This window comes from Filicampus tigris, chromosome 6 (genome assembly GCF_054856515.1).
Source record: "Filicampus tigris isolate MCC_2025a chromosome 6, RoL_Ftig_1.0, whole genome shotgun sequence".
Taxonomy (NCBI): Eukaryota; Metazoa; Chordata; class Actinopteri; order Syngnathiformes; family Syngnathidae; genus Filicampus; species Filicampus tigris.
Window position 1 is genome coordinate 1,258,985 of NC_141222.1, and position 25,196 is coordinate 1,284,180.

Here is a 25,196-nt window from a genome sequence, read left to right on the forward strand (position 1 = left end):
ATTGGGACATGGAATGTCACCTCTCTGGCAAGGAAGTAGCCCGAGCTGGTGTGTAAGGCTGAGAGGTTCCGACTAGATATAGTCGGGCTCACCGCCACACACAGTTTAGGTTCTGGTACCAGTGCTCTCGAGAGGGGTTGGACACTCTTCCACTCTGGAGTTGCCCAGGGTGAGAGGCGCCGAGCAGGTGTGGGCATACTTATTGCCCCCCGGCTTGGCGCCTGTACATTGGGGTTTACCCCGGTGGACGAGAGGGTAGCCTCCCTTCGCCTGAGGGTGGGGGGACGGGTCCTGACTGTTGTTTGTGCTTATGCACCAAACAGCAGTGCAGAGTACCCACCCTTTTTGGAGTCCTTTGAGGGTGTGCTGGAGGGCGCTCCACCTGGGGACTCCATCATTCTGCTGGGGCACTTCAATGCTCACGTGGGCAATGACAGTGAGACCCGGAGAGGTGTGATTGGGAGGAACGTTCCCCCCCGACTGAACCCGAGCGGTGTTCGGTTACTACTTTTTTAAATTTAAGAACAAAAGATGCTCTATTTAAGTATAAAAAATACAAAAATAAATTAGTAAACATTTTGAGAACTAGCTAGAGACAATATTATCAAGCACTATTAGAACAGAACAGGAGTAACACACAAGATACATGAGTATTAAATCATATAAGTAATGGCTTTAAAAAATATAACCATTCAGAATATTTTACAATATTCTGTTAATGTAACAGATATAATTAATGAATTTAATAAATATTTTATTCATGTTTGTAGTGAACTAGCAAAAGAAATTCCAGAGTCAAATAATAATAAATATGAAATACATATACAGATTAATTCTGCCACTATGTTCCTTAATGCTGTAAATGATATAGAAATATTAAACATTGTTAAAACATTAAAAAATAAAAGGTCCACTGACTGTTTTAATATTGATATGGAATTAATTAAAATTATTATAAAACATGTTGTGCAACCTTTGACATATATTTGCAACCTGTCATTTAAAACTGGTGTCTTCCCATCAAAAATGAAAATAGCAAAAGTTATTCCGATTCATAAGAGTGGAGACAAACACTTATTTACTAATTATAGACCAATATCGTTACTACCACAATTTTCAAAAATTCTGGAAAAACTATTTACACATAGACTTGACAATTTTATTACAAAACACAATCTTTTAAGCGAAAACCAGTATGGCTTTAGAGAAAAAAGGCCCACATCTATGGCAGTAATGGAACTTGTGGAATAAATCGCAACCAGTATAGATAAAAAAGAATTTACTGTTGGTGTTTTCATTGACCTAAAAAAAGCTTTTGATACAGTAGATCACAATATATGAATGGAAAAAATAGAGAGGTATGGTATAAGAGGTTTGTCAAATAAATGGGTTCAAAGCTATCTAAATGACAGGACACAGTATGTACAGTTTAACAATTTAAAATCAAACAAGTCGAAGATAACTCACAGGGTCCCTCAAGGGTCAGTGCTTGGCCCTAAACTATTTATACTCTATATTAATGATATCTGCTGTGTTTCTAAAGTTTAAAAAAAAAAAAAGGTCGATATGCTGATGATACAACTTTGTACTACTCTGGAAAAAAACTTGAGCAGCTTCTGGAGACTGTGAAAAAGAATTAAATAAAAAAAATGGTTTGACACAAATAAATTATCTCTGAATTTAAACAAAACAAAATATATAATCTTTAGTACCAAACAAATTAAATATCAAATCAAAATTATCGTCAATTCTATTGAAATAGAAAGAGTATATGAAACTAAATTTCTTGGAGTTATTATACATGAAAAATTATGTTTGAAATCATACATGGAACATGTCAAAAGAAGAATTTCAAAAACTATAGGTATACTTTATAAAAACAAGGATATCCTAAATAAGGCATCTTTTTATATATTATATTGCTCATTATTACTGCCATACGTTGTGGAGATATGGGGTCACACTGAGTCTATTTTTAAGATACAAAAAAGAGCCATACAAATTTTTAACCACTCATCTCATATAGAATCAACAAATCCATTATTTATTAAGTTAAACACTCTTAAATTCCATTACTTAGTTGAATTTAAAACAGCACTAATAATGTATAAAGCCTACAATAATCAACTTTGCCACAGTATCCAGAAGTTATTCAAAATCAGAGAAGGTTGTTATAGGCTAAGGGGTACAAGTGTCTTTAAAAGAATCAAGGACAAGAACAAACATAAAGCAAATGTGTATTTCTTCAAAAGGTTTTAAAATTTATGGAATAATTATGAAATACATCTGAAAAGTTGTGAATCATTTTCAGTATTTAAAAAGAGGTTTAAAAATATAGTGTTACAAAAATATATAAATCAAGTATAGACACAGGAAATTAAAGTGAATCTCTTAATTTACTGTCTTTAGTTTTTGGTTTATGAATATGATTATCTATAGACGTGTATAATAGGGGCATGTCTGTTTATATTTATACTTTTGTTTTTTTTGTTTCTATTTATAGTGCTTTACTTTGTATATATATGTATAAAATAAGCGTTTTTAGTTTAGTTTTTATATGGGTTATGCTCGGGTATATGTATGTATTTATGAATAACCCACCTTTATATTAATAGAACATGATTTCTAATACTTTATAGTGAACAAGGGGTAGGACTCGACAAGTTTTTTACTTCTTCCTATTCTCCTTGAACATATCAAATTTACTGAAATAAGATAAGTACTGATCCTTTATTTTGATTTTGTTGTTGTTTTCTTCGTGTCTTTCATGTTGTGTCTATATGTTCAATATATCAACCAGTCTATGGTTAAAGGTGAGGTGCAAGGGATTTTTTACGATTCGCTGATTGAGTTATTGTATTTGTTGTGTTATTATGAACTATTTATTTATTGACTGCTTGATGGTCATTTTGTCTTATGTTTGATCTCATACCTTACTCTGAACATGACTGCCTTTGCCTAGTGTGATGTTGTTTACATAAAATGTTTGTTATTCCGTGGGTGCTGTCATTACATTCTACTGGCAGATGTTTTATTTTTGCAGAACACGTGGGAGCTGCTCGGGGTCCCGCATAGGATTTGACGGACGATGTTGGACTAACGAGAGGACTATGAAATATGGACAGCTGGCCCTGGACGGTTTGCCCTGTTTGATGACGCACTGCTTTGTCAGTGCTTTGGACTCTGTATCGCACGCACACTGGGGGCAACACTGGAGAGGAAATTGTTTGCTGTGTTTTGTTTTTGATTAGCATATAGCGTGAACGTTTGCATTCATTTATAAGTACAGTGGTACCTCTACTTACAAACGTAATTGTTTCTGAAAGAAATTTCTTAAGTAGAAAATTTTGTAAGTAGAGACGTGTTTTCCATGTAAATGACCTAATCCGTTCCAAGCCCCCCAATATTCAGACATAAATGTTTTATAAAGCATAAAAATGCATCAAAACATGTAACAAATACATGTTACAATTAGATTATTGCGCAATAAATGATAGTTGTGCATAATGTAAAAAAACAAAGAATAGAGTATAAAGAATAAAAATGATTGTCATTTACCTTAATTGCTGTCCTCATCACTTTTTGCCCTTTTTGTTCATGTTCTCTCTCGGAGGTGGTTTTTGCCTGGCGTTTTGTAAAGACTGATTTAATAACGTGGCGACTGTCGATACATTATGGCCATATTCTTTGGCGAGATCGACCAAACACATCACTTTTTCATACTTTTCTATTATCTCTTGCTTTGTTTGTATGGACAAAAAACGATTTTCTCCTTTTTTCTTTCCCTCATTTCTAATTCACGTAAAACTACCGGAACACCTCATGGCCCGAGGGGCGAATGACGAGGACGCTGCATAGACATATCTATCACATATATCTATCTACCTGTCTATCTACACACATAGACACATACGATAGAGTTCCCTCTTAGCCAATGGGATGCCAGGAAGATGCTAGGCTAGCCAATGGCAGAGCAGCTATGAGTATGTTGCGTTCAGGAAACGCCAGAGCTCCGAGTGACAGCCATGCTGTATTTTTACCTACTGTATCTTGAAATAGTTTTCGTAACAAGGGGCAATATTTTCCTGTTGAGTCGTTTCGTAACTTGGAAATTTCGTATGAAGAGACGTTTGCAAGTAGAGGTACCACTGTATGTGATTTGATGTGTTAACCGTTTAGGCGTATTCAGTAGTTAGTTTTATGCTCACCTTTAGTTCTTGTTTTGCATGTTTTGATTTTTATGCTTTTTTGACTTTGTGACAGTGGTCCTTTGTTCTGATTGGCTTGTGAACAAAAGGGTCACTGATGTGTTTAGGAAGAACTTCCATCTTTTTTTCTTTTGATTCGCAGAAGAGTTTTTTTCTCAACGGCGGTTCGGCGAATCTTTGATTCTCCCATGTGGACCACACTAAATTGTTACAGTTATCTTCGGCTCAAATTTGGGGGGGTTGCTTTTGGATGGGAAACTCTGCCGTGACAAGTGAACTGGTGTTGGGATTTGAATTGATTGATTGTCTGGTGGCCGCACAGGGGGTTTCTGGGAGACGTCAGGAAGTGATTTGGCCTTATTATATAAGGATTTTATTTTTTTAAATAACCTTAAGTAGCTTTCCTTGAGCGTTATTTAGGATTTAGTTAATTCGTTTTTCTAAATTGTATCTTAATAGTTTGATATAAAAGAATGGAATGAGATTTATGAATACATGCTGATGTCATTGTTTCTTTATTGCTTTAGGTGTCTAGGCAATAGATGATTGCCTCGATGGGGGGAATGAAGTATATTTTAAGATAGATTAATACAGTCAGAGCTGGAATGCCCTTATAGTTAGTTGGGAGATATTGCCATCGAAACCACTGGAATGCTCCTAGCTGAGGAGGAGACATTCTGCAGACCTAGGGCGGTCAATAGGTCACTGGTTCTTCAGGAGGAGAGCAAGAGACTCTCAGGAAGTGGACATCTGGGTAAGTATTCCTGGGCCTTGCCTGATGCTATCAGACACCTCCTTGGGTGATGAATTTCTGGGAGTGGAATTTGGAGTAGACTTGGCGATGGCACAAGCCAGGAGGGGTAGTTTTTTCCTTGGGACTGTCGGTGGGAAAAGGAGACAAAGAACTTAGCCATTCGGGTGTAACCAATGCATATGTAATACCCAAGTGTGAATATTCAGGCCGCTCCCTATATGAAGGGAGAGGCAGAAAGGGCACGCACGCAATCAACTGATTGTAGGAGAAGTCTTTTCATCATCAACCCAGCCTGGCATTGTGTCCTCTCTGGAGGGGCGCATCGACGGACCTGCTCATCAGAAAAGAAAATACACTACATTTTCAAGCTTTATAACCAAGGAAACATTGCTCCGTAAAGCTTGGCAGGGAAAGGTATTTGCATGGAAAGAGAACCACATCAATCTGGACCATGACTATCCACCACAGATCCTAAAAAAGAGGAGGCAATACGCAGAGGTCCACAGGGCTCTGATGGAAGATCACGTTCCGTTCCAGAATCTCTTTCCTGCCAGGTTGCGCGTAAGGATGGGACTAAAACGTATGACACCATAGAGGAGGCAACTGAGGACATGTCCAAAAAGGGCTACAATGTGACAATCATCAAACACCAAGAGACGTTGATGGAACAGATACAGCTGCTGACTTGGAGGCAAGCAGGACGACGGACGCCGAAAGAAACCCTCAAAGCAAGGAATGAGACAAACTCATCGCCTTCAGGAGCCCAACACCGGCACCAACCGGGAATTGACGAAACTGAATAGAAAAAACTGAAAAAACTACTCAAGTACTGAGTAACTGTAGCAACGTCTCTTTTTTTTTTTTTTTTTTAAACAACCCATTCATTCAGACGAAAATACAAAATCATCTTCAGGCAAATTAAAGTCCATCCAATCAATAAAACGAATTACATTCAATTAAAGAATAGCTTTGTAGTATAGTGACAACTGTTCAGAAGTAATACTAGAGAGAGTCCAGTAGGTGGCAGACGTGTATTGCGTTAGACAAGTTAGGTTCTGTATGAAGAAGATTAGAGCAAGTATTCTATGGCATGTTGCTGTCGTTTCTGGTATAAGTAAAGCAACACTAAAAGCTGCACATCTGCTGTGTGGACATTCCATTTATTTTATGAGGATATTACAAGCTTAATATGATCTTAAGGTAAATTCAGGTACTTTAATAAACAATAAAATAATAATAGTATAAATAAAAGAAATAAATTAAACACAAGTAGCACAAAATTTCAGCCACTGTACTTTTTTTCAACAGGCTCCGCAGGCAGAACAACAAGGTAGCCCATGATATATAAACCATGATGTATAAACTGTGTGTGCGTGTGTTTGTGTGTGTGCGTTCGTGCATCCGAAAACAACTCTTTCTCGCAGCTGAAGTCGAATATGATCACGTGACGGGACTGCTGGGCTATACGGCTACGTTTGATTGGTGAAACACAGTCACATGGTAGAGCCTGGTGCAGGTCTCTGACAAAATAAATACACTTTTCTCTGAGAGAGAGAGAGAGAGAGAGAGAGAGAGAGAGAGAGAGAGAGAGAGAGAGAGAGAGAGAGAGAGAGAGAGAGAGAGAGAGAGAGAGAGAGAGAGAGAGAGAGAGAGAGAGAGAGAGAGAGAGAGAGAAGAGAGAGAAAGAGAGAGACGATATGTACGCGGGGGGTGGGGGGATTTAAGCAACGGGTTCAATGTAGCGGAGTAAGAGTACAGTTTCTTCTTCACAAATCTACTCAAGTCAAAGTAAAAATTACAGTGATTTAAAATTACTCCTAGAAGTACAACGTTTCCTAAAACGTACTCAGTTACTACCCACCTCTGATAATGTCTCTATCTAATGTTATACTCAATCCAATCAAGAGAGGAAAAAAATTGACAAAACTCAGAAAAGATATGGTTCAAATAGCATTCTTACAGGAAACACACCTTAGTGATTCAGAACATGCTAAATTGGACAGATCGGGATTCAAACATGTTTATTTCTCTTCGCATAATTCTGGAAGGAGAGGAGTGGCCATCTTGATATCGAGGGCTTCAAACTATGTATCAGAACACAGAGACAAAGAAGGTAGATTTGTTATGATCACTGGTAAAGTTGAGGGTAATTTGACGACTCTCCTTAATGTGTATGTGCCTCCTGGAAGTGACTGGACCTTTTATTAACACATATTTGAACAAATGATAACCAGCAGAGGGACATTGATCTGCGGGGGGGACTTCAACATCAAACTAAATCAAAAAATGGATTCATCGAATGAGAAATCTGATGCGCGGAACATTACAAAGAAAGTTAATGCACTTATGAATTAAATGGGAATTGCAGACGCGTGGAGTGAATTGAACCCGAATAATCATGTCTATACACACTATTCTGCCGCACTCAACATGTACTCTCGAATAGACTACTTTTTCTTGTTTAAAAAGGATCTGCATAAACTGTTAGACTGTGAAATAGGCCCATTTAATTTATTACATCATGGTCACATTTATATATCAGTCCACCTTGGCAACGAGAATAGGTCTACCATTATGGAGGTTAAACGCAAATGTCCTGAACAACACAACTATTAGGAATAGACTGAAAGATGAAATCAAGGATTATTTGGAATTTAACGACAATCCTGAGATGACGCCACCAATATTCTGGGATGCAATGAAAGCTGTGATCAGGGGTAAGATTATAGCAATTTCCTCCTATGAGAAGAAACTGAGACAGGAAAATGAAAACATTTTAGAGGGAAAATTGAAAAAAACGTCAGCAGGAACACTTGTAATCCTTAAAGAAAGAAACTAAGTGGGGAATAAAAAATTTAAAGAAGAAACTAGATGAATTAAACACACAAGAAATTCAAAAGAAACTTCTATTCACAAAACAACGATATTACGAAGTAGGAGGGAAATCACTGAAACTTCTATCATATAAGATGAGAAAACAACAAGCAGAAAGATTTTTAGACAAAATAAAGAACCTGGGGACAAAGGTGATAGAAACCAGCTTGGAGAAAATCCAACAATGTTTCCACGACTATTATAAAAATGTATATTCTCAACATCAAACTGGTAATCAGGCTCAGATCGATGCTTCCCTGTCTCAGTTACATCTACCAAAGGTTATTGACGATCAAAACGAAAAACCTAGGTCCAGAATAACAGAAGCGGAACTGCGGCTAGCGATTGGGAGGTTAAAGAATGGCAAATCTTCAGGGATTTGCTGGGTCTTGGAAAAGAAGGTTATCCCCCCATCATGGAGGGAGGCAATAATTTCAATTATCCCTAAGGAGGGGAAGAACAGATTAGAATGTGGAAGTTACTGCCCAATTAGTCTTCTGAACATTGATTACAAACAGTTTACCTCCATAATGTCAAAAAGGATAGAAATTATACTCCTGGATTTGATACACATGGATCAAACAGGCTTTATCAGGGTAAAACAGACTCAAGATAACATCAGGAAAATTCTACACGTAATGAGCCGAGTTTTTGAACAAAAATTGGAGACCTTAATTTTAAGCTTGGATGCAGAGAAGGCATTCGACTCAGTGAGATGGTCTTTCTTATATATGGTAATTGCGAAATGTGGCTTCCACACGAGTTCGATTGATGTTTTTTTCTGCTTTGTACGAATCTCCTTCTGCCAGAATCAAGACTAATGGGGACTTGACATGCTCCTTTAACGCGGAGAGGGGTACGAGACAGATGCTGTGCCTCACCGCTCCTTTTTGCACTGTTTATAGAACCCTTGAGCCAGTGGATCAGGCAGAGGCAAGATATCAGGGGGTGAGAATGGCATCGGGGAGCAAAAACTATCTTTATTCACCGATTACCTATTGCTGAGTACAACACACCCGACGCAGACCCTACCTAAATTGATGGACATGCTAAAAGAATATGGTACACTGACAGGATACAAAATTGATATACACAAGACCCAGGTGCTTACTTATATTTAACTACTTTCCACCACCCAACGTTAAGAGGATGTACAGGTGGAATTGGGAGCATTGGGTGTGACATTACCGAGAGACCTGACCAAACTGCTTGATCTTAACTTTGACCAATTTAACCTGGAGTCAAAGTCAGATCTTCAAAGATGGAATGTCATTCAATTCTTAAGTTTGATCTTACGGATGGAGTCAATTAGGACGAATGTGCTTCCACATCAGTCCGCTGATAGTGTAGTGGTACACACGCCTGAGTTGTGTGCGGGCAGCGTGGGATCGATTCCCGCTCAGTGACAGTGTCTATGTGTGCCCTGCTACTGGCTGGCGACCAGTTCGGGGTGTAGTCTGCCTTCGCCCATTGACGGCTGGGATAGGCTCCAGCAACTCCCCGCGACCCTATATAGGATAAGCGGTTTGGAAGATGACATGACATGACATGACATGTGCTTCCACATTTGCTCTACCTCTCAATGTCTGCCAGTCAAAATACCACCTAAAAATTTCAATGATTGTGATCGGTTAATTTCGAGGCATTTATGGCGAGGACACCGAGCTAGAATTAAGTATAAAAGACTGCAATTGTGTAAAGGAGGGGGTGGAATAGGACTCCCATGCATGCAGGATTACTATTATGCAGCCCAATTTAGATCTTTAATATGTTGTGCTTGTCAAACTATAATGCAGGGTGGAAAGTAACAGAAGAAACGAGGATAGAGAAAATTCCAATGGTAGCCCTCATGGTGGACGTGTTACTGAGGGAAATGGCAAGCACTGAAGATAACATGACAATTTATCTTCTGAAAACGTGGCAAGGAGTGGGAAAATATGTGGATTAGGTGATGCTTTCAAGATTTTAAGGTGGTGTGCCTATGATACAAATTTTACACTGAACAAAAATGATGGTAGATTCAAGGTATGGCTATCAAAGGGTCTGACCACATATCTCTCATTTGTTCACAATGGGGAATTCCGGAGTTTTGAATCTTTGAGGTCTGAGAATGGGTTAGAAAAAGATGATTTATTTAGATATCTGCAGGTCAGGAATTATTATTTTAATTTTAATTATTGTTAATCAAAACCTGGAAGAACACATAAAAGAGCGAGAACATGCAATGTTATGCGTGGTTATACAACTGCTCAACCCCGCGAGATGCAGTAAAATTGTTTCTAAATTGTACAAAGGTATCAGATCATCCAGGCAAGAGAACACAGATTATATAAGGTTGAAATGGGAAAAAGAAGGAGATGTGTTGATTGACAGAGGGAGGTGGGGGAGGATATACTATCAGCAATGGACTTCAACTGTGTCAAACACATGGCGGGAGTTCTGCTGGAAAAACATTGTGAGATTCTTCATCACTCCCACCCAGAACAGATATCAAGGCAAAGGGTATGCTTATTGGAGACTGCTCCTCTAGCTTCATGCTTTCTCCCGCACTCGCCATTTTTCTTCAACATTTGTTTTGATTTAGTTCTTCTTCGAACAACAAATGTGCCGGTCGCTTGGTCTCAGGCGTTGACTTTTTTTTTTTTTTCCCCATGAGATGTTTTCGTCGTATGCCTGTGTGCACCGAACCGTGAATACAAAAACCGTTACACCCCTAATAAATTATTTTCAATGCATAATTGGCGTCAATTATGTGGATTTTCGTTGTTTGTTGAAGTTTTCCTTTGCTAAATATTACATGATTAATACAGTATGTTTTCATAGCAAAGCTGCTATTCCATTAATTCTTTTATTGTATCTACACAGTTCATTAATGTTCCGGCCACTCTATGCAGTAGAATCCAAAGATTTGCGGATTCCATTGTGATGGGACCCTTCAAACAGCCACTCCATGTTGTCCTAGTGTATCGGACTGTCTGTCAGGTCACAGCTGTGTACCACTCCTCTCTTCAGCAAGGGGCAATCCATTAGGCATTGATCAAGCAGACATGGGTTCATATGTGTGGAAGTGGATTCCTTTGGAGCATGTTATCTTCATCACTGCACCATTTAGGCTGGTGTCTGTGATCAATCTCATCATGCCTTCTGCGATCATCGATGGCCTGGAAATAGATCAAAGGGAGAAACGATCGGGGTGTTAAATGACAAAAAATAAGCACTTGAATTGAAACACTTTGTAGAGGACTATGTACTGGCTCAGTCACTGGTACATCTCTGAAGGGGGCTGTTTACTGTATTTTTTCGGACTATAAGTCGCAGCTTTTTTTTTTTCAGAGTTTGGTTGCGACTTATACTCTGTGAAATTATTAACACATTATATTGTATCTCTTTCCTTTTCAACGTCAGCAAACCATACACCAAACAACCACAGGAGGGCGTTCTAAGGCTGCATATAAACCTGCATTACACATTGACAACAGGCAGAATAACATGTATAGTGTATATCATTTCACAAGTTATTGTAACCCACATAAAGGAACAAAGATAAATCCTAAAAGCCATTAAAATGCATGAATAATTTAAATGGTTAAAATCTAACGTTTTGATAAATAAGTAATTAAAATAGTATGATAAAGACAATTTGACTGTCTATCAATGTACATCTATACAAAATAGTGTACTGTTGCTTTTAGACACTGGCTGGGGTCTTGTATCAGCCACACGTACGGAGCTGAGAGCGGGGAAGAGAACAAAGAGATAATTAGAACCGAATACATAAATACTTTTGGAGACTTGGAAACATTTTACATGGTCGGGGATGAATAAAAGACTTATTTAATCGATCTACAACCGTTTTGGTGAGTTTAAAGTTATCTTACCGTAACTTTCTTGTATGCTACATGTGTGAATATTAGCTAAATGTTACCATCGTAGCTCAGTGGAAATTATGTGTACTAAGCGCACAATTAATTTCCTCCAAAAATGTGACTTATACTCCAGTGCGACTTATATATGTTTTTTTCTTCTTTATTATGCATTTTATGGCTGGTGCGACTTGTACTCCGGAGCGACTTATAGTCCGGAAAATACGGTAAAATATTAAAAGGCTCTACCAGCACTATACCACAAAACACCCTCCTCAAAATAGCAACTATTAGTGTATATCGGCCTTATTCAAACTTTGTGGGTTGGTCTTTGTACTATGTTTGAATATCTGACTTATTGTTTATAATCACCTCTGACACTACCGGTCCACTGCATCTTCTTTAATGTGAGCAATTTAGAGAAATTCCTCAAAGACAGAACAAAAACAGCTTGACTGAAGCTGGAATATAAACAGAATAGGGTAAGAAAAGGCCTCTGTGCTTCCTTGCTTTGTTCCGTACTTTTCTTGACAAACGTTTTTACTTGATCGTTGAAAAAAATATATCTGGATGACCTACCTAAGCATTTTTCAAATGTGGGATTGTTGCAATGGTTACATTTTGTGGCCATTAAATCTGGGCACCCTTCACTCATAATTTTAATATCGGTCAGCCTTTTCGAAATGCATACAGTATTGATAAATCACAATTAGTTACTTATATTATGATACCTATATATGTGATTCCAAATGTCTGCCTGTTGATTTTGGTACCATATTGGCACTGTATAGTAGGTCCTGCATTCAAACAATACATTGAAAGTTAAGTCAATTCATATGCCACAGATTCATAAATTTTTTTTAAACAGTTTTCTGTCATGCAAGACATCACACGAAGAGTCAACATACCCTTTAAGACCTCAATTCAAGTCAACATCAAGTTATTAACTCCGGATGTGTTTTTCTTTGTAACACCTAATTCAAAAACATGCTGTACTCATAACCTGAGACATCAATATATTATCCAGCACACTGCACAGGACCTCACTTCAGTCAGCATCAAACATTTAACTTGTTTTTTTATCATTATTAGTCTGTTTGTTCCTTTTTATACCACAACATGGAGTATTGAGAAGCAGGTGAGAAGAGAAGGAAAATATAGGTTGGATTAAGTAAACATTCAAAATGTAGTAAGTCTGCAGTGGTGTTTTGATGTACTTTACTATGAACCTGGTTAGTAACTTCTGTCTAAACAAGTGGGGACAATGTTCGTAAATTATGTGGTTGGATGACATTCAGGAATGTTATAATTTTCCTTAAATCTTTGCTTGTACAAGTTGAAATAAATTATCAACTGTACTGTTAAAATAAATTATTAACTGTACAATCAGCGATTTAAGATAATGACAGTCTGGTCCTGGAACGCTACTATCTCAAGAGATTTTGTTCAACCTTAGTTGTTCCACTGTAGTTCATTACAGTTGGCAATTGTATGATAACAGAATGATTACTTATATGTTTGCATGTGGCATTTACGGCACACTCACTTTAAAACTCCAAACTTGTTCATGCTGCGCTTGAAATCATCCTTGAATTTGAAAAATTTCCCCATGTTCTCCTCCTGTTCTACTGAGTGGAGCAGAGGCGTGTCAACAAAGGCAGGACATAGCACATTGATACGCACGCCGTAGTCACTCTGAGAAGATGCATCCTGTAAAAAAATGACATTAACGTCCAACCCTAGAAAACCCTTAAAGTATAGGTTTGTTTTACATGACGAATAGCTACTGTAGCTACTAATGGTGTGTGTGTATGCGTGTGTTGTGCATGCGTGTGTGCACTTCTTACGGCCATAACCCTGGTGAAACCAATGACTCCATGCTTTGTGGCCGTGTAGACAGGCTGGTGAGGAGAGTGCAGGAAGGCTGCAACAGAAAGAACCATAAAAGACAAATTTGTGTAAATCAATCATATAGCCATAACCTCAAAAGAAATATCAATACCTTATCACGGCGGAGGGGTTTGTGTGTCGCTAGGTTGTTGTGCTTTATTCCTTTATGACCAGACAAAGCACGACTCAATAACCCCAATGATAGAAAATTATTGTGCCATTTTTTACCTTGCACTCAATAACCCCAATGATAGAAAATTATTGTGCCATTTTTTACCTTGCATGGATGCCGGTCACCTCTCAGGAGGTAGAACAGGTTGTTCGGTAACCGGAAGGTCGGCTATTCGAATCCCGTTCTGTCTGAGTCATGTGTTATTGTGTCCTTGGGCAAGACACTTCACCCACTCACCACTCACACTGGTTCATGGCTGGGTATAAATGTTGGGTGGTAGCTGCAGGAGCTGTAGGCAAACAATGCCAGCCACACCTCCATCAGCATGCACCAGGGCAGCTGTGGCTACATGCGTAGTTTACCACCACCAGAATGTGAATGTGTGAGTGCATGAATAATGTATCCATTGTAAAGCATCTTTGAGTGTCCTGAAAAGCGCTGTATAAATCTGAGGCATTATTTTTATTATTATTCTGGGATAAGGCCTGGAAGTTGGGCTTCGTCACAAGCAACTGGTGGACTCTGAATTGGCCTGTCGTGTTGAAGAGGGAATAGAGCTAAAAGGCCAAGCTCTTGACTTACCAGTCAATCTACGTTCACACGCTCACCTATGGTCAATAGCTATGAGTAGTGACCGAAAGAACAAGACAACAAATACAAGCAGACAAAACTAATTTTCTTGACAGGGTGTCTGATCTCTGAGAGATATGGTGAGAAGTTCAGTCATGGGAGGGGCTCAGAGTCGAGTCATCGCTCCACCGCACTGAGAGAAGCAAGATGATGTGACTCGGGCATCAGTTTAGGATGCCCCTGAACATTGCTGGTGACACCAGCAAGACCAGCTTGAAAAGACAACAAAACCATGCTGTTTTTGTTGTTGTTGTTATTTTTTGTTGTTTTTGTTTTGTTTTTTTTAGCAGGGATGATACTTAGTTGGAAAAGGGTGGGAGTGTCCTCTGCAGGTTGCGAATGAGATCCTGCATCAAGTGCAGCAAGCATTTCAGTCATGATGGTCGTAGCACAATGAATTCTGAAGTCTACAAAACTATTTTGTCTTGCAATTTAAATGAAAATGTATCCAATCTAATTGGGAGAAGCTTCGTCATGCAATAAGATTAAATTAAATATTGTTTACTTTAAGTTTATTAAGTAATGGCCATTCTAATAACTTTGCTCACTTGAAAAGCGGATGGCTTCAAACAAAAAGTGCCCTGTCCCGATTTGTTTAACACAACTAGATGTAAATACCATGAAATAAAGCTGCAATTCTGAACTTTTATGCGATATTCATCCTTTGGTCGGAAACCCAAATGTCTTCCGTATACAACAACAACAAAGGAATTGACCTTGCCATTCCAATACTTTTGAAGAAGACCGTATGTTGCCAAACTGTCAAATGTGCACTTTTTCGAGCACCAGAGCTGGGCATAGCCGCGTTCCGTCTGTCAGGTTTTTGTGGAGGAGGACCCAAATGCACGAGGCAAAATTGTGTGCAAGATTAATTAGTTAATTTAGAACAAAAGGCAAACAAGGTGCTGGGATGATAAACTAACAAAATGTTGAAGTCTCCAAAAAACAACAAGGAACAAAACAAACACTAGGACTATGACTAGACTGGACTTTGACAAGACTTACAAAGACAGTATACCAACAAGGGCTGAAAGAAAGCTGGCAACTAAATACGAACAAGTTAACAATACAATGAGGAACACCTCGACAAGACACAAAGGGTAGGAGGAAGCTGGTTGGTTAACACAAGTGACCGGGATGACAAGCACAGGTGGTCAACTTAACGAGAGACAGACAAGGAACACAAGGAAAAACATGAAACTACAGTCACATACCAAACTCAAAACACAGACCATGACACAGTCCTGCATATTTAATCGACCACGTGGTCCCGGTCCATCCCTCGTCGGCTACAGCCAATCGGTGTCGAGAACGTAATCTTCACGTCACAAGCAGGCGCCGCATGAGCAGACACACCGCCAAACAAAGAAAAAATATCAAACAAAAACAACAGACACACACACACACGCGCTCACCCAGGTGATCAGTGAAATAAAAACAATATGGGGCACATGTCTGCATCTGTGGGACTGCAAGGTACACAAAACTGTTTTGTTTTTTATTTTTTCCTTACTCTACCGCATGTCAGGAGTGCGGCACCTGTGTGTGACATGGGATAGGTTAAGTCCATTCTCGACGTCGTTTGACTGACTCTGACCGACTGGGACGACGTGGGTCGATTAAATATACAGACAGGAAATAGGCGATTCCCAGCTCTGTGGAGCACATGCTGTAGGCTCTTTCCCACAAGGACACCAACACACACAGGATGTAATGCTAACTGTCAACCAGGAGGGAAATACATGACCCTAAGTGAGGAAAGAGAGCTGGAGATTATCAGGCAAGGACTCACTTATGCGAAAGTGGATACTCACTGTCAGGAGCCTCACTGGTACACAAAATATCCCTGGATTGAGACCCAAGTTCCCCGCCTAACAACAGATATGCAGTGGAAGCCAATTTTCTGAGGACAGAAAGACAGCTCAAAAGAGAACCAGTATGACGTAAGGCATACACAACTCAAGTCCATGAGATGGTGGTGGAGACGGAAGCGGCAAAGAAACTCACCAAGGAGGCAATTGCCAACTGGAAAGGACCAGTTTGGTACGTCAGCCAATTTTTGGAACCAAAACCTCAAGAAGTGCTACCGTATAAAGGGACCACATTCATCTGCGCTCCCACTGGGGAAAAGCATGGCATGAAATGTTTTCAAGTAGCTTAGCTAGCCCTCTCAACTGCTCCTGGAAACACGGCATTACCACAACACTTGATGAACTAGAGGACGCAACTGGTAGAAATACAATTTTGACTTTGGATGATGTTTTTCCTATGGACTTTTTGGTTGATTTAGGAAGTGTAATGCAATGTACAACAAGTTTAATAATTTTGGTTTTGCTAATTCAAAAAGTTTAAAAATACTTCATTGAAACTTTGTGTGAACTTAATACTTGAGTATGATGTCAATTTAAATTTCAATTTAATATTTCAATTGTTTGAGATGCTGGAATAATTTTGATTAGTTTTGTACAAGTACTAGCAACTTTTTTTTTTTTTTTTTTAGTAAAACCTGTGAATCAAGTACATTTGTATTGGTGAGTTTAGTTATTTTAGTATTAGTTATTTTATTCAAACTTTGAAAAAATGCTTATTGAACTCAATTTGATGTATATCTTTTCTGTTTAATTTGAAGGTTATAAACTTATTCCAACTTGTTCAACTCCAAATTGTTCTACTCTACACAGACTATGCATTTATTGTTGTTTTATATGTCTAGGTTACAGAATATTCGCCTATCCTGTTGTGGTGATACCAGTGGCTTAGATGACATAGGGGTGGTGGGTTTTGTAAACCCATGGGCCCTCTTGTGGTCAAACTTTTTTTTTTAATGTAATGTTGATGCAGTTGACCCTTGCAGCGGCAGGTAGCACGAAGTGTAACGTCAGACTGTGTCACTGCATTGTGTTGGGGGTGATATGCACCCCCCCCCCCCCCCACAACCATTTGAACTCATCCATGTGTCAATATAGAATGTGATTGGCTCAGATGCTCACTATTATTTGTCTGGAAAAAAAGCAAGGTAGAGGACATTAGCAATTACAAAGATGCTTAAAAGACAGAAACCACCAGAAAAGGAAATGTGTGGTGCAGATAAACGGAGGGCAAAAAAGAAAAACATTGAGGATGCAGCCAAATGCACAACACTGACAGATCTCTTCTATTGTGGTGGGAGCAGCCAAGCCAGGGACAACATGAGTCTAAGCAGCAGCACAGCCACAGCAGGTAAACAAGCACTGTTTGCCTCATAAAATCCAAACCTGGACAATTAATTAAGGTTTTTCTTTCACCAATTTGTTAAAAAAATGAAATTCTGGTATTGACAACCCTACTGAGACTTTGCATATACGTAGTGTTTGTTTTTTGGGATGTGTTCAAGGCACAGGCAGACCATTAAAGGCACATGATTACAAAGTTACATGCATTACAAATTGTCTTGGTCAATTAAAAATAAAATCCATAGTCTTTATTATTATTATTTTTAATATTATTATTATTATTATCATCATCACATGTGCTATGTCGGGCCCCTTTGACCTGAACCCATGTGGAATACACTCCAGCTACACCACTGAGTGATAACTTTATTTTGCTGAATAAATTCACTGTAGCACCATTGATTTTTTTTCTCGCAACAGAGGATCCACCCCAACAACCAAAAGGAGTACACTGACTCAAAGAGCAGATTGATATCTGATGAACCTCCTATGAAAAAAGCAAAACAACAAATTCCATTGTCATGTCATGTCATCTTCCAAACCGCTTATCCTATACAGGGTCGCGGGGAGTTGCTGGAGCCTATCCCAGCCGTCAACGGGCGAAGGCAGACTACACCCCGAACTGGTCGCCAGCCAGTCGCAGGGCACACACAGACACTGTCACTGAGCGGGAATTGATCCCACGCTGCCCGCACACAACTCGAGCGTGTGTACCACTACACTATCAGTGGACATCAAATTCCATTGTTGTATTTCATTATTTTTTTAAAGGGATGGTTGGGCCGGATGGCCATGTTTTCACGAACAAGTTCATTTGATATATATTTTTTGATCGGGGAAATGAAAATAGTTGTCATTTTCTATTTTATCAATAAATTTGGGAGAAATTATGAAATAAGTGACTCCATGAATAACACCTCTTGTTAATGAGGCAAATGGTTGCACCCCATACCGTTCTATCCTTGTTCGGTCGGAGTCACTGGAGGGACCGATTACAAACTCTCCATTGGAAATCATTGCACTTTCATTGCTGATAACGTCCAAAAACGGTGATCAATTGGCACCAAAATTTATGTGGACATCCCTACTAATGCCCACTTCAACATATCAAAAGGATTAACCTCTCCGTGGCTGATTTATATGAGAATAAGGAAATGTGGAAGTGAGCAAAACTACATAGATATATGCTGAGACGAGAGCACACTGCTTCTTTGATTAAAAAACAAACAAACAAAAAAAAACACTGCTTTTCTGATCACAGTTAGGATAGGCAAGACATTAAACACCAGTCAGGATATTTACAGAGACAGAAATGGGAATGAGTAGACGTGAGTCAAGTAACCCAGCACTGGATCCAAAAGGACCGAGCCAATGCTCGGTTATATACTGTGTACCCAGCGCATTGGGTTGAGGATTTAACCCAGCACGTTGGATAGGGCTGTGCAATTAATCGAAATTCAATTACAATTTTGATTATTATACCCCACGATTACAAAATTGGCATAATTGTAAAAAAACGATTATTAATACTAATTTTGAATTGTTTTGAGGCATGTGCACAAGAGTTACGGCGCCGTGTCGCCCTATCCAAGCTTGCTAGCTAGCCCGCACCCCGTAAGTCACACTGCACACGCTCCTACTCAACGTTTTAACAGAGTAACAGACCTAACAATGGCACAAGACCCGCATCAGGAACGACTTGTAAACAAGCAAGGCAAGTCGAAATCGCTTATTTGGTTACATTTTGGGTTTGTCGTGGAAGACAGCGAGCAAAGACGTATAAAGTGCAAGTTGTCTCTGCATCACAACGAATCTATTCAACCATCGTTTGGTTTTGTTATGATACACCAAAGTAACAAAACACCGAGTTAGATTTGGCGTCGTCCACAACGCAAATCTCAGCCGTTGAAACACTGTACGCAGCAACCCCCACCCATCAACATCGGAGAGGCACAAAAAGATAACAGAATGTATTGCCCGGACAAGGCTTCCAAATGTTTAGGGCATAGACTCCACTTCGCAATCGGCACAAGGGATATATTTTAAATAACACATCTTATGCAAAAATACACTATATTTACCCGTACAAAAACCACAAAATTCCACCATTCATTCCCATTGCCATATTCAACAATTCACATTTACATCATTCCAATTTGAAATTGACAACATTCATCTCATTCAACTCATATTGGTCAAGCTTTTCAACACACCCCAAATTCCTATTTCTCACACATTCAACTCATTCACCCTTGAAAAACCCCCACAAACATTTGACTATTCACCATTCATTTCCATTGGCACATTCAACTTCTCACATTTACACCATTCCAATTTCCACAAATTCGAGCCATTCAACTCATTCATCTCACATTCAACTTTTCAACACCACCAAAATTCCTACTTCCCACGCTTTCAACTCATTCACACTTAACAAACCCACAAAAATTGAACTATTCACCATTCATTTCCATTGTAATATTCAACTTTTCACATTTATACCTTCCCTATTTCCACAGATTAAAGTCATTTAACTCATTCAACTCACATTCAGCTTTTCAACACCTCCAAAATTCCTACTTTCCACACATTCAACTCATTCACACTTAAAAACCCAGACAAAAATTCACCTATTCACAATTCATTTTCATTGGAACGTTCAACGTTTCACATTTACACCTTCCCAATTTCCACAAATTCAAGTCATTCAACTCATTCAACTCACATTCAGCTTTAACACCCCCCAAATTCCTACTTTCCACACATTCAACTCATTCACACTTAAAAACCCCACAAAAATTCAAGTATTCACCATTCACCACCATTCACGGTGTTATTGCCCCTTGGTCTCCCCAGTGCGGCGGCCATCTTGGATAGGGACATTAGCTAGACTGGGGATACTCACCCCAAGGTCTCCACAGTGCAGCGCCTATCTTGGGCAGGGACATTAGCTAGATTTGGGATACTCACCCCGAGGTCTCCCCAGTGCGGCGGCCATCTTGGTCAGGGACATTAGCTAGACTGGGGATACTCACCCCAAGGTCTCCCGAATGCGGCGGCCATCCTGGGGGAGGACCCAAAATCAACAGGAAGTGACCCAAATGACCCGAAAATGGACCGGAAGTGACCTAAATGAACCAGAAGTGACCCAGATGACCCGGAAATGACACGGAAGTGACCCAAATGACCCGGAAATTAACCGGAAGTGACCCAAATGACCCGGAAATTAACCGGAAGTGACCCAAATGACCCAGAAATGAATCGGCAGTGACCCAAATGACCCAAAAATGAACCGGAAGTGACCCAAATGACCTGGAAATTAACTGGAAGTGACCCAGAAGTGACCCAAATGACCTGGGTGACCCGGAAGTTAAGTATTGCCTTACTTCCACTTTTCTTGCTCCCCTTCTGTTTTTTATGTCCTCATTCCAGGTCATTGTACATCATTCGAGATCATTCAACTTCATTCAACCACATTCCACTTCATTCAGTATTATTAAACTTCATTCCACTTCATTCAACTTCATTCATCTTCATTCAACTTCATTCAACTTGATTCCACTTCATTCAACTCACATTGGTTCAGTTTTTCAACAGGTCTGCAATTCATACATCCCAAAGATTCAAATTATTTAACCTTAAAAAACATTAAGTCCTTGATGGTCTTGTGGTACACTCTGAGTTGTGAACAGGCAGCGTTGGATCGATTCCCCCTCATTCCAAAACATTCCACAATTTTTCAGTTCATTCAACTTCATCCCACTTTATGCAACTTTATTTAGTATCATTCAACTTTATTCGGTACCATTAAACTTAATTCCACTTTATTGAACTTCATTCAACTTAATTCCACTGTATTCAACTTCATTCAGTATCATTCAACTTTATTGTGTATCATTCATCTTTATTCCACTTTATTCAACTTCACTCCAACGCATTCCGCAGTTACTTTTCAGCTTCCTTCGCCTTCACACGCAATTTCTCCAGAAATTGCATTCTGTAGTTGTGTGAAGGCCTTTGCCTTCACACATATGTTATTCCTACACTTTAAACTTATTGTGTAATGGCGAAGGCCTTCACACATATGTTATTCGGATTCTTTATTTTTATTATTCCGCCTTATTCCTCCCACTTTTTTTGGCGTGCACCTCCTTCCACATTTTTCAACCGATTCACTTCATTCAGGTTTCAAAAAATTCAGAATATTCATGCCTTCTTGGGTATTATTTTTTCTTGTTTCACAAATGATACAATTTTTCACAATTTCACGTTTTTCACCCCAAATAACCTATTCATTTCCAATGGCACATTCAACATTTCACTTTTACACAATTTCAAATTCACAAGATTCAACTCATTCAACACACGTTGATAAAGCTTTTCAACACACCCACAATTCCTACTTCCCTAAAATTAAACTTATTCACCCTAAAAAATCTTTTTAAAAAATCAACTATTCACCATTCATATCCATCGACACATTCAACTTCTAAAATTTAAACCAATCCAATTTCAAATTCACAGCATTCAAGTCATTCAACTCACATTGGTAAACTTTTCAACAAACCCAAAATTCCTACTTTCCACATATTCAACTTATTCACCTGTAAAAAAAACACAAAATTCCACCATTCATTCTTATTGCCATATTCAACAATTCACATTTACATCATTCCAATTTGAAATTCACAACATTCAACTCATTCATCTCATAATAGTAAAGCTTTTCAACACACCCCAAATTCGTATTTCCCACGTATTCAACTCACTCACCCTTAACAACCTCCACAAAAATTCTACTATTCACCATTCGTTGCCAAACACAAAATTCTACCATTCATTCACATTGTCATATTCAACAATTCACATTTACATCATTCCAATTTGAAATTCACAACATTCATCTTATTCAACTCATATTGGTCAACCTTTTCAACACACCCCAAATTCCTATTTCACACACATTCAACTCATTCACCCTTAAAAAAACAACATAAATTCAACTATTCACCATTCATTTCCATTGGCAAATTTAACTTTTAGCATTTACACCTTCCCAATTTCCACAAATTTAAGTCATTCAACTCACATTCAGCCTTTTAACACCCCAGAAATTCCTACTTCCCACACATTCAACTCATTCACCCTAGAAAAAGCGACAACATTTCACCATTCATTTCCAGTGGACCGGTATTATTGCCCCTTGGTCTCCCCAGTGCGGCGGCCATCTTGGGCAGAGACATTAGATAGACTGGGGATACTAACCCCAAGGTCTCCCCATTGCGGCGGCCATCTTGGACAGGGACATTAGCTAGACTGGGGATACTCACCCCGAGGTCTCCCCAGTGCGGCGGCCATCTTGAGCAGTGACATTAGCTAGACTGGGGATAGTCACCCTGAGGTCTCCCTGGTGCAGCGGCCATCTTGGACATGGACATTAGCTAGACTGGTGATATTCACTGCGAGATCTCCCCGGTGTGGCGGCCATCTTGGAAAGCGACATTTGCTAGACTGGGGATACTCACCCCGAGGTCTCCCCAATGCGGCGGCCATTTTGGTCACAGACATTAGCTAGACTAGGGATACTCACCCCGAGGTCTCCCCGGTGCGGCGGAAATCTTGAACAGGGACATTAACTAGAATGGGGATATTCACGCCGTCGTCTTCCCATTGCGGCAGCCATCTTGGTCAGGGACATTAGATAGACTGGGGATACTAACCCCAACGTCTCCCCAGTGTGGCGGCCATCTTGGTCAGGGACATTAGCAAGACTGGTGATATTCACTGCGAGATCTCCCCGGTGTGGCGGCCATCTTGGAAAGCGACATTTGCTACACTGGCGATACTCACCCCGAGGTCTCCCCGGTGCGGCGCCCATCATGGTCACGGATATTAGCTAGACTGGGGATATTCACCACGTGGTCTTCCCATCTTCCCAGTTCGGCGGCCATCTTGGGCAGGGACATTAGCTAGACTGGGGATACTCACCCTGAGGTCTCCCCAGTGCGACGGCCATCTTTGGCAGAGACATTAGCTAGACTGGGGATACTCACCCCGAGGTATCCCCGGTGCGGCGGCCATCTTGGACAGGGACATTAGCTTGACTGGGGATACACACCCCGAGGTCTCCCCAGTGCGGCGGCAATCTTGGGCAGGGACATTGGCTAGACCAGGGATCCTCACCCCGAGGTCTCCCAAGTGCAGTGGCCATCTTGGACAGGCGGCCATCTTGGGCAGGGACATTAGCTTGACTGGGGATACACACCCCGAGGTCTTCCCAGTGCGGCGGCAATCTTGGACAGGGACATTAGCTAGACTGGTGATATTCACTGCGAGATCTCCCCGGTGTGGCGGCAATCTTGGGCAGGGACATTCGCTAGACTAGGGATCCTCACCCCGAGGTCTCCCAAGTTCAGTGGCCATCTTGGACAGGCGGCCATCTTGGGCAGGGACATTAGCTCGAATGGGGATACTCATCCCGAGGTCTCCCCAGTGCGGCGGCCATCTTGGGCAGGGACATTAGCTAGACTGGCGATTCTCACCCCGAGGTCCCCCCAGTGCGGCGGGCATACTGGGCAGGGATATTAGCTAGACTGGGGATACTCACCCCGAGGTCTCCGCAGTGCGGTGGCAATCTTGGACAGGTGGCCATCTTGGGCAGGGACATTAGCAAGACAGGGGATATTCACCCCTTGGTCTTCTCAGTTCGGCGGCCATCTTGGACAGGCGGCCATCTTTGGCAGGGACACTAGTTTGACTTGGGATACTCAGCCCGAGGTCTTCGAAGTGCGGCGGCCATCTTGGACAGGCGGCCATTTTGGGCATAGACATTTGCTAGACTGGGGATACTCACCCCGTGGTCGCCACAGTGCGGCGGCCATCTTGGTCAGGGACATCATCTTAACTGGGGATCCTCACCCCAAAATCTTCCAAGTGCGGCAGCCATCTTGGACAGGCGGCCATCATGGGCAGGGACATGAGCTTGACTGGGGATATTCACCCCATGGTCTTCCCAGTGCGGCGGCCATCTTGGTCAGGGACATTAAATAGACTGGGGATACTCACCCCGAGGTCTCCCAAGTACGGTGGCCATCTTGGACAGGCGGCCATCTTGGGCAGGGACATTAGCTAGAATGGGGATACTCACCCAGAGGTCTCCCCAGTGCGGCGGCCATCTTGGGCAGGGACATTAGGTAGACTAGAGATACTCAGCCCGATGTCTCCCCAGTGCAGCGGCCATTTTGGGCAGGGACATTAGCTAGACAGGGGATACTCACCCCAAGGTCCCCCCAGTGCGGCGGCCATATGGGGCATGTTGTTCAAAAGTATTGGGACACCCTGAAATCTCATCCTCAGGTGTCCCTAATGAAACGGCCATGTTGTTCCAAAGTATTGGGACACCCCGATTTTTCATCCCCAGGTGTCCCTAATGAAGCAGCCATGTTGTTCTAAAGTATTGGGACACCCAGAATTGTCATCACCAGGTGTCCCTAATGAAGCGGCCATGTTGTTCAAGAGTATTGAAACACCCAGAATTTTCATCCCCAGGTGTCCCTAATGAAGCGGACATGTTCAAAAGTATCGGGACATCCA

General features: G+C 40.6%; 1 protein-coding gene across 1 annotated transcript in view; it reads right to left on the reverse strand.

Moving 5' to 3' along the window:
- Positions 1-6,101: 6,101 nt before the first annotated feature.
- Positions 6,102-25,196, reverse strand: part of hpgd (15-hydroxyprostaglandin dehydrogenase) — a 39,849-nt gene continuing 20,754 nt past the window's right edge. The window contains exons 5-7 of the mRNA XM_086033938.1: positions 13,547-13,623; positions 13,246-13,409; positions 6,102-10,997 (exon numbers count right to left, since the gene is read on the reverse strand). Of these exons, the coding sequence (XP_085890064.1) occupies positions 10,874-10,997; positions 13,246-13,409; positions 13,547-13,623 (365 nt within the window). The 3' untranslated portion in view covers positions 6,102-10,873. The remainder of the gene's footprint in view (positions 10,998-13,245; positions 13,410-13,546; positions 13,624-25,196) is intronic.